Source organism: Hyaena hyaena, unplaced genomic scaffold (assembly GCF_003009895.1).
Source record: "Hyaena hyaena isolate Hyena2069 unplaced genomic scaffold, ASM300989v1 scaffold_57, whole genome shotgun sequence".
Classification (NCBI taxonomy): Eukaryota; Metazoa; Chordata; class Mammalia; order Carnivora; family Hyaenidae; genus Hyaena; species Hyaena hyaena.
In genome coordinates, this window is record NW_024080690.1 from 1,061,681 (window position 1) to 1,071,765 (window position 10,085).

At 50.6% G+C, this 10,085-nt stretch overlaps 1 protein-coding gene across 1 annotated transcript; it reads left to right on the forward strand.

The window, feature by feature from the left end:
• Window positions 1-607: 607 nt before the first annotated feature.
• Window positions 608-6,436, forward strand: NEURL3 (neuralized E3 ubiquitin protein ligase 3). The gene is made up of 4 exons (XM_039231777.1): window positions 608-635; window positions 3,382-3,867; window positions 4,829-4,897; window positions 5,524-6,436. The coding sequence occupies exons 1-4, from the start codon at window positions 608-610 to the stop codon at window positions 5,742-5,744; spliced, it is 804 nt and encodes a 267-aa protein (XP_039087708.1). The 3' UTR covers window positions 5,745-6,436.
• Window positions 6,437-10,085: the final 3,649 nt, after the last annotated feature.

Sequence of the window (10,085 nt, forward strand, 5' to 3'; positions counted from 1 at the left end):
GTCTGATTCACCCCTCTCCTCTCTGCCTGAGACCCAGAGCTGGGGCAACTTCACAGGTCCTGGGATGCAGCTCATTCAGTTCAATCCACTTAAGCAACATCGATTAAGCACTGTGTGTGTGCCGTGCCGGGGTCTGTAGCAGTGAATCTCCACCCTGAGTGTACATTAGAATCATCCAGGCGCTTTTAAAAACTACGGATGCTGGGCCCCGCCCTCTGCCCCTGGAGTCAGTCTGGGTGTGTGTATTTATAAATGTGCTTCAGGCAATGATAATGCACAGCCTGGCTGACAACGATTGATTGATTGATCGATCGTCAGAAGTAAGGGAGCGGTCTATCCTAAATCCTACCCAGGCCACCTCCCCAGTCGCTGCTTCCTTTTAAGTCAGCCAGCTGCAGCGGTTCTGCTGCGAGCCGGAGCCAATCGTCAGGAAATTCCCTGGATATCGTAACCCGTGACAGCAACATCTAATTAATCATCAACTATGTAACATGATCCTGACCCATCACAAGGGGACTTGCTGAGAGTCTTTGGAAACCTGTCCACTGGGCTTCTCCAGACAAGTCCTTCCAGATCCAAGGATCCGTGCCCCAAGGACCCCAGGCTGATGGGGGCCCAGCTCACTTCCCTGGCTGGTAAGTGGGAGCCCTAAGTTTGATCGGCAAGGAACACAAGAAGCAGAGGGGAGGCTGTGGAAACTTGGGCGAGTCCATTTCCCATAGGGCCTCAGTTTCTTCACCTGCAGGCTGGGGCCAATGCAACTCACCTTGCCTGCCAGCTTACAGGGCTTCCAGAAGCACAAACCAAAAGATTGCCAGGCACCGTGGTTCTCTGGGAGCCTCACCTGAAACCACAGCGTTCCCTTAGTGTGCAGGGGCAGGAGATGGAGAGTCTGCTCTTTTGCCATCAGAGATCCGGACTGTATCTCAGAACCCTGCTCCCTTCTGGGCAGAGAGCCTGGAGCCTCAGCCCTTGGCTCCCTAAGGGCACCAGAGGCTCACACATCAACCAGCAGGTAGTGCTCTGAGCTTGGTGGGAAAGGGAGGTTGGAAGGAGGGTGGGGGCCAAGCTTCTGTTGTTGCTGCTGCTGTGCTGACTGGGTCTGGATTCCAGGTCAAGGTCCTTCCAGCAAGGAGGGTGGGGGCAGGAGTGGGCCCCGGGCTTCCCCACTCCTGGCTGTGAAAGATGTGCAGAGCCACCCCCACTCTGTTCCCTCTGGGCACTTCCCTGCAGGTCATGGGAGGAGTGAAAGAAGTTGTAGGGGTTAATAGGTGCCTGGCACCGGAGAGGCTTGAGGGCTGGAGGGGTGAAGATGAAGGAGATGATAAAGATTTGGGGAGGTTCTGGCTGAGCAGAAGGCTGACCCTTCAGTTACTTAGATTCCAAGAAACTTGTTGCAAAGATTATCTTTGAATCTACCTGGGGGGTGGGGGGTGGGGGTGGCAGGGGGAGGGGAGACATGTGAAAGCCATGATGCCTTCCCAAGTGGGCACTCAACTCCTCACATTGGGGATCCTGTGTGGAGACTGTGGGTCTTGGCTGACCATGCATATCGATCCCACTGGTGGATAAGGAGACCTATACCCAGTGGGGCAGTGACCTGCGTAGGTGAGCAACAGAGCGGGGACTAGAATCTGCATATCAGACAAGGCTGCCCCCCACAGAGCCTCCTGCAGCAACTCTGCAGTAGGCCGGAAGACAAGTCCATCGATGTCAGGGCCCTCGACTCTGACTCCTGGTCACCATCTGTGCCTACTTGGGGACTTCCCTTTGCTTGTGCAAAGCCTCCAGGGAAAGGCATCTGGGCAGACTATCAGGAAGGAAGGGAGAGATTGGGGTATTCCAGGAAGGGGTGATGGTCATGCAGGGGATGTGGGTGAGGGAGGGATGAGTTTGAATAGCAGGACCCTGTGAGCAAGGCCAGAGTGAGTGCTTGTCCCTAATGCCTCAGCTGAGGGAATAGACTTGCCTCTGGCCTGAAGCCATCAGGGACAGGTTGACTATGACCTCAAGGGTGTCTCTCTTGACCAGATTGAGTGTCCTCTCCTTGTGATCTGATGGAATCTTGCAGTCTTGTGAGTGATCAAAGGAGCCGAGCTGGGGAAATGAATGAGATCTGGGAGGGAAGGGGCCTTGCTCTTTTGGGTTGGGTTCAGGCTCATGCCCGGATGGAATCCGCCTCCCCCTTTTTAATGTTTGTTTACTTTTGAGAGAGAGAGGGAGAGGGAGAGAGACAGAGCGTGAGCAGGGGAGAGGCAGAGAGAGAGGCAGACACAGAATCTGAAGCAGGCTCCAGGCTCCAAGCGATCAGCATAGAGCCTGATGCAGGGCTTGAACTCACGAACTGAGAAATCATGACCTGAGCTGAAGTCAGACAATCAATTGAACCCCCAAGGCATCCCCTGATTGAATTCCCTTTCTATTTTCAGTTTCCCTCCTCTAAACAAGGAAGAGCTTGACAGGAAGAGCAGGGGTGGGGGGGTAGGGGTGGGGGAAGGGAGAAGGAAAGGGAGAAGAGAGAGAAGAGAGAGATGAGGTGTGGGGAGCTGGCTAAGGGCAGTTCTGGTGCAGGAAGCTCACTAGCTTCCTCCAAGCTCAGTCCTGAAGCTTGAGAGGAAAGGCTGCCTGGTAGGGAACTTCCCCTCCCGGCTGCCAAGTGGAGTGGGGTTGGGAAGTCCCCTGATTTCAAAGCTCAGCCCTGGGCCTTGGCTGGCTCAGCCCCACCATACTGAGTGATCCCTCCACCCCCAACCTGGGTCTCCCTCTCCAGCCTGTGCTGCCCCCTCTGGCTCTGTGGGGGAGCTATTGGACCCCGTTGTCTCCTAGGAAGTCACCCTCACTGGGGGCCATGGCCTTCACAAATGATGAAGTTTCTCTGTGAAACAATCATAAAGTCAGACAAACAGGAAAACAACACCCAAACCAGCACCCATCTGCCAGAGTTGAGCACAATTAGCAGGCCCATCTCCTTTCAAGTTGTTTCTAGATACAGGGAGGATATATGTGTGTGTGTGTTAAACATATGTGTCAAACAAAACCCAGGTCATATTATATATACTAACACCTGTTCTTTCTATTTAATGCCAATAACCATGACTAGATATGTAGGACCGTTACAGGCATGATTTTACAACATCCCTTTGGGGGGGGAACTGAGGCCGGGGGAATTCATAGTAGGAATTCAGATCCCAGGCACGCAAAGTGTGTTCCTCACCAGGCTCTAATCAGGTCTCTGGGGGGGCTCCCTGGATGAGGGCTGGGGCAATGGCCCCCGGGGAGATGGGGGTGGGGTGGGGGTGGAGATGGCTCTGGGGAGGGAGGGAGTCCGGATCCAGACCACACTGACGCCACCATTCCCCTCTCCCCCCCCACCCCCCGCAGATGCCAAGGCACCCCAGGAGACACTTCGCTTCCACGCTGAGGCCAAGGGCATGCAGGTGCATCTAGACGCCCAGCGGTGCACTGCGCGCAGGAACGCCACGTTCCACGACGGCATCGTGTTCAGCCAGCGGCCAGTGCTCCCGGGCGAGCGGGTGGTGCTCCGCGTGGTGTGGCACGAGGGAGGCTGGTACGGCGGGCTCCGCGTGGGCTTCACGCGCCTGGACCCCGCGCAGGTGTCCGCGCCCAGCCTGCCGCCCTTCGTGTGCCCGGACCTGGAGCTGCAGAGCCCGACGTGGGCGGCCATGGTGCCCGAGGGCTGCGCGCTGGCGGGGGACGTGGTCTGCTTCTGGGTGAGCCGCAGGGGCCGACTCTTCGTCAGGGTCAACGGGGGCCGCCGGCTCCTGCTGCGCAAGGACGTGCTCATGGGCGCCCCGCTCTGGGCCGTGATGGACGTGTACGGGACCACCAAGGCCATCGCGCTACTGGGTGAGGCAAGCCGCGAGGACCCAGGCGCCGTCCCCGGGGTGGCAAGCGGAGGCTCGCGTGGTACTGCGTCCCCGTGCAGAGCCGTGCGGAGATCCTTTCAGTTTTTCCTGCACACTTTTACGTCAGTGGCGCTGGGGACGTAGGGACAAGACCCCCAAGGGAGGGCAGCCTTGTCGCTAGGGAATGCTAAGAAGCTAGGACTAGCGCTCCCAACATCTGTTAAATGGCTGTTTCACAAAAGGAGAGATTGGGGACTGGGTTTTGCTGCCTTTGTAGGAGTTCGGGGGTGTCAAGGGTGGCAAGCAAAGGGGACAGAGGTATGAGGGGTTAGTTGGAGGCACACAGGAAGGCTGCCTGTGGGGGCGAAGGGAGCCGTCCAGTCAGTGAGTGGGGAAACCATAACCGTCCCTCTAGCCACCTGAAAGGAGAGTGGACTTCAGGGAGAGTGGATCCAGGAAATATGCGTAAAAAGAACTATTGGCACTCCTGTGCTGGTTGTCCACGGGCCTGTACAAGCAATCCAGCCCCCCTTCCCACCCCACCCCCACGCACTGGTTTAAAAATCACTAGCCACAGGTGACGAAGCCTCGCCCCTGGGACATCCGATTTGGTAGGTCTGGAGTGGGGCCAAGCACCTGTTTCCCCCGCCTCCTGGGGGATTTTAATGCACGTCTGGGTTTAGGAAGGGGGGTAATCCTGAGGGTCTCCAGTCAGGCAGCAGCACCAGGGGCAAAGGGGAGATGTCTAAAGGAAGCAAGGTTTAGGAAAAAGCATCGACAGCTTCACAAAATCTCTGCTGGGTGAACTGGGGGAGGGATGGCCGGGGCGGTAAGATCAGCGGGCAGCTCCAGCCCAGCAAACCCAGGAAAGAAAGCAGGTGGAACTCCTTCAAGGGTGGGGTGTGGGCGGGAGCACCTGGGCTTTGCTCTTCCTGGGCCCTGAGTTTCGCTCTCTGCCTCAGATCCCACAGCCCGTGCCTTCCCCTCAACCGTGCCGGGGGCCTTCAGTGACCAGGCTCTGCAGCCCGAAGGTGAGTGGCTTCCCCCAACACCCGGGACTGACTCCCCGGGACTCCAGAGCCAGAGCCCCGATCCCCACCGCAGCTCTGGGAGCTCACAAAGTCTTTCCAAGTCCCACAAAGTCTCCCACAGGCTTTAGGCCAAAAGATTTGGCTCTGCCTCCTGGAAACCTAAAAGCAATTTAACAGCTTTGCTTCTAGAACATTGGCTAACTTTTCAAGTTACAAGAGCACATTCATGAACAAATAATGTTATACTGTCCCTGCTTTAAAAAGCAATCCATGTTCGTCATAAAAGTTTTGTCAAACAGAAAGAAAATAAATATTAAACAATAAATAAGGAAGTAAAAAAAATCACCGCTGACTCTTGGGGGAATTTCCTCCTAGTAGCCTGTAGTCATACATCTATGGGGAATTGTGCTGTTTTCCTTTTTTTCCATGTTGGAATTTTGTGATATATATGAATGTATAGTATGGTTTTCTTCCCACTTTTTTTCACTTGATTATGTTGTGAGCATTTTTGCATTAAGTAGTAGTCAGGATAGGACTGTGTGGTTCTCTGTCCTGTGGTTTTGGCGTGAGTTGGCTGCCCACCCTTCGCCCTCATGTACCCCAACTTGTGTCGTCCCCTTTCCCAGACACGACAGGAGAGGAGTGTGCCGTCTGCTTCCACCACACCGCCAACACCTACCTTGTTCCCTGCGGCCACACACATCTGTGCAGCTCCTGTGCCTTGCGGATCTTCAGGGACTTGGCCTCGTGCCCTGTATGTCGCCGGGAGATCAAGGCGGTGATCCCAGTGCGGGGCCCTCCTACGCTGAGGACTGAGGAAGGCCACCTGATACAGATGGCAAATTGAATCTAGCTCTGAGCCTGGGGGTCTCCAGAGAGAAGAGGTGCAGCCCCGCCTTGGTTCTGGAGAAGAGTCAGAAAAGCCTGTCCTCAAGAAGAGATGGCGGCAGGAGGGCAATGACTCTTCCGTCTTCCCCAGTAGGTTGGGGTCAGTGGGGCAAGGAGGAGCCCCCTTTTCTGCCCACACCAGAACGATCTTCCTAGGGGGTTTCTCTAGAAAGTGGTTCAGCAGTGGGCCAGCAGGCTTCTGATCCCTTCCCACTGCTTAGCTTCACGTTCGTTTGTGCCCAGGGCTTTCCTAGGCTTTTGACTGGCCACCTGGTACAGCCACCGTAGACCTAGCAATCCTGGTACATGTAGGTCACATCAACGAGAAGGGACTTTGCACAGAGATGGGACAGTATGATTCTTCGCTTTATAGCTGGGGAAGTTAAGGTAACTGCATGTATCTGGTGAAATCCCAGCCCGTCCCTGGGTATTGAGAAGCCTGGACCAGCCATAGAGAGGCATCTGAGTGGAATGTTTACAATCCTGTGTGGAAGCTGGGTCACCTCTGACGTGTCTTCCATAAAATGGATAGTAGTTACTCGCCGGCCTGCCTTGCAGGGTGATTGTGAGGTTCCAGTGAGATCACATAGCTGAAGATGTTTCTGCACGTGAGACTACGCTGTTGTTGCTATGCTTATTTCCTTGCCAAATTCTGAGGTGTCAAAATAAAGTTTGTCTTTTGTGAATGATTTGCAATGACTATATCCTCTTTGCAGCAGTCAGAGGGAGTGGATGGAGCTGCGGCTGTCAGGATGCTGGGGCATCTCCATACCCTCTGTCCACTACAGATACACCCTGGGCTTGCTGTGGACTGGGTGTGGCTCGGGCATTCAGGCCTGGGGACTTTATTTTGCTGAGTATGTGAAGGGGATAGTCCTACACTCCCAGCCCTGAAGTCACAGCCAGGCTTTTCCCCTGCCACCCTTGGTTTTGGGGGGACTCCCAGGAGGCCCTGACTCCTGAATGAAAGGAGGAGTTGACCCAGGAGCCCACCTCAGCAAGTGCTTTGGTGGCGGCAAGCCATACCTGTTAAGTAACACCTTCATCAACTGCCTCCCTACCCACACCATTGCCAGCCAGTGGGTCAATACATTGGGCTTGGTGACAATGGAGTAGCTTACTCTGGGGTAGGATCCCCTCTCCACCACTCATGAATGGTCTGATTTTGGTCATGTGGCTTGACTTCTGTGAGCCTGTTTCTTCATCTGTAAAGTGGAAATAAGATCATTTTCTTTACTGGTATGTGTGAGAATAATGAGTATGAAACTTGTACCTTTGATGAAATACCCAAAATATAGCATCTCCCTTCCCCCCGGAAAAATCATCTCCCAGGGGAAGTAGCCAAGAGGGCAGGGGGCTAGGTGTCAGGGATTTGAATGTGAGTGGTGGTAGCCTACTGAGTTTTACCAAGGGCCCCCATGTCACCCCAGGATTTTGGAATGATTTCTATAGATTCTTTTTTCATCTTTTAAGTGTCCTTCTGTTGGTAAATCCAGACAACTCCAGGTCAAGGGCAGCACTTTAAGCCTATCACCAGTGAATACCTTCTTATTAGTTAACCCTTAAGCAAGCCTGATCCTAGAAAGGGCCTGTAACCAGAGCAGAGAGACTTCTGGAATGGTGGAGTAAGGAGATCTGTGTATCCATTCCTCCATAAAAGCAACAAAAATATTGGCAAGATTATAAAAATAAACTTTTCCAGAACTCTAGCTATTAACCAAAGCCTAACAACAACCTGACGAGGGGTTTATCCAAGAGAAACTGTTCAACTTTGTAAGAACAGTGGGGTTTGTGGGGTTGGAACTTGGCCTACTGCCATCCCTATAGTCCCAGCTCCATAGTAGCCTTAAAAACCAGCAGCCTTGAGGCCATAAAGGGGACAGATTGGGTTAGGAGCATCTCAGAAAGTTCTATCACCCCAACGTCCATCACTATTTGACCTGTATGGCAATTCATTGGAAAAGCTGGATTTATGGGGTGTTGTCATTACTTACTGCAGCTTGGAGCTTTCTACTTGGGAAAACCCTTATTCCCAAGGCATTCCTCAAATACAATCAGCTTCAATTGCTTAACATCACAGCCGCCTAAGATTGAGATACCAGTTGGGGCAAACATGAGCCTGGCCAAAAACTTAAAAGGAAGACCTGAGAAGATAGGTGTTCACAGGGGACTTTGAAAAGCTCTGGTACATTTCTGGAGATCTAAACGACCGAGTGCATGGTCTGGAAAGGTCTGAGAGGGCCCCAGCCTCTCGCTTCTGACTCACCTTGAGGTCCTGTGCAAGCAGGAAGTAAAGACTAAGACAGAGTTGTAAATTGCTTGAGCATTGAAGGCATGCCTCAACCCACAGAGCTCCTTGGCAAAGAGTGGAAGATTTTATAACTCAAGGCATTTAAGAGAATCTGTGTTCAATCATTAGCTAACTATGAAACTACCTGAGTGGAGACATTGGTGGCTGCACACTATAAGGAATATAGACCTCACAGAACTAGTCCAGGAAAGTCATTAAACAAACAAATATTCAAACAACAGTAGCAACACACCCTGGCAGGGGTGGTAGTGGTGGTGGTGGTGGTGGTGGTGGTGGTGGTGGTGGTGGTGGTGGTGGTGGAGTCAGATTCAGAGTTGCCATATTACATTATCTAGAGGATCTGGTTTTCAAAGGAAAAATAACTACTTCTCTATATATAACCTGAAAAGAAACAGGAAAGTATGGCCCATATACACAGGAAAAAAATCAGTCACTAGAAACTGTCCCTGAAGAAGGCTAGATGTTGAACTTACTAGACAAAGATTTTATTTATTTTTCTTTTTTTAAATTTAAATTTCTTTTTCTTTTTCTTTCTTTCTTTTCTCTTTTAGTTACCATACAGTGCTATATTAGTTTCAGGTGTACAATATAGTGATTCAACAATTCTATATATTTACTCAGTGCTCATCATGATAAATGTATTCTTAATCCCCTGCACCTATTTCACCCATCCCCCTAGCCACCTCCCCTCTGGTAATCGGTTTGTTCTCTGTAGTTAAGAGTCTGTTTCTTGCTTTGTCTTTCTCTCTCTCCTTTTTCCTTTGTTTATTAAATTCCACATATGAGTGAAATCATATAGTATTTGTTTTTCTCTGACTGACTTATTTCCCTTAGCATTATACTCTCCAGCTCCATCTATGTCACTACAAATGGGAAGATTTCATTCTTTTTTATGGCTTCTTTCTCTTTTTTATGGCTTTTCTTTATCCATTCATCTATCAATGGACTCTTGGACCACTTCCATAATTTGGGTATTATAAACAATGCTGCAATAAACATAGGGTTGCATATATCCTTTTGAATCAAGTGTTTTTGTATTCCTTGGGTAAATATTCAGTAGTGTGGTTGCTGGATTGTAGTGTAGTTCTATTTTTGATTTTTTGAGGAACCTTCATTACTGCACCACAGTGGCAGTGACTGTGCCAGTCTGCATCCCCTCCCATCCCCTTTTTCTCCACATCCTTGTCTACACTTGTTGTTTCTTATGTTTTTGATTTTAGCCATTCTGACAGGTGTGAGGTGATATCTCATTATAGTTCTGATTTGCATTCCCCTCATAATAAGTGATGTTGAGCATCTTATCATGAGTCTGTTGGCCACTCATATTAGACAGAGACTTTAAATCAGCTATTACGAATATGTTCAAAGTACTAAAGGAAACTGTCTAAAGAATTGAAGGAAAGTATGTTATCAGTGCCTCACCAAATAGAGAGCATCAGTAGGGAGCTAGAAGTTATAAAAACAGCTAAATAGAAATTCCTTTTTAAAATTAGGGGCACGTGGATGGCTTAGTCAGTTAAGCATCCAACTTCGGCTCAGGTCATGATCTCACGGTTCGTGGGTTCGAGCCCCGCGTCGGACTCTGTGCTGACAGCTAGCTCAGAGCCTGGAGCCTGTTTCAGATTCTGTGTCTCCCTCTGACCCTCAGCTGCTCACACTGTCTCTCTCCTCTCAGAAATAAATAAAACATTAAAACAAAAAATAAAAATAAAATAAATTACTTATTTAATTTACATGCAATTTAGCACATAGTGCCACAATGCTTTCAGGAGTAGGTTCCTTAATGCCCCTTACCCATTTTAGCCCATCCCCCCTCCCACAACCCTTCCAGTAACCCTCTCTATATTTAAGAGTCTCTTATGTTTTGTCCCCCTCCCTGTTTTTATATTATTTTTGCTTCCCTTCCCTTAGGTTCATCTGTTTTGTATCCTAAAGTCCTCATATGAGTGAAGTCGTGTGATATTTGTCTTTCTCTGACTAATTTCGCTT

Excerpts from the sequence above, each read along its gene's own strand:
- NEURL3 (XM_039231777.1), top strand. The coding sequence starts at position 608 with ATGGGGGCCCAGCTCACTTCCCTGGCTG. Across the intron at positions 3,868-4,828 it reads CAAGGCCATCGCGCTACTGG|ATCCCACAGCCCGTGCCTTC; the intron begins GTGAGGCAAGCC and ends TCTCTGCCTCAG. Across the intron at positions 4,898-5,523 it reads CCAGGCTCTGCAGCCCGAAG|ACACGACAGGAGAGGAGTGT; the intron begins GTGAGTGGCTTC and ends CCCCTTTCCCAG.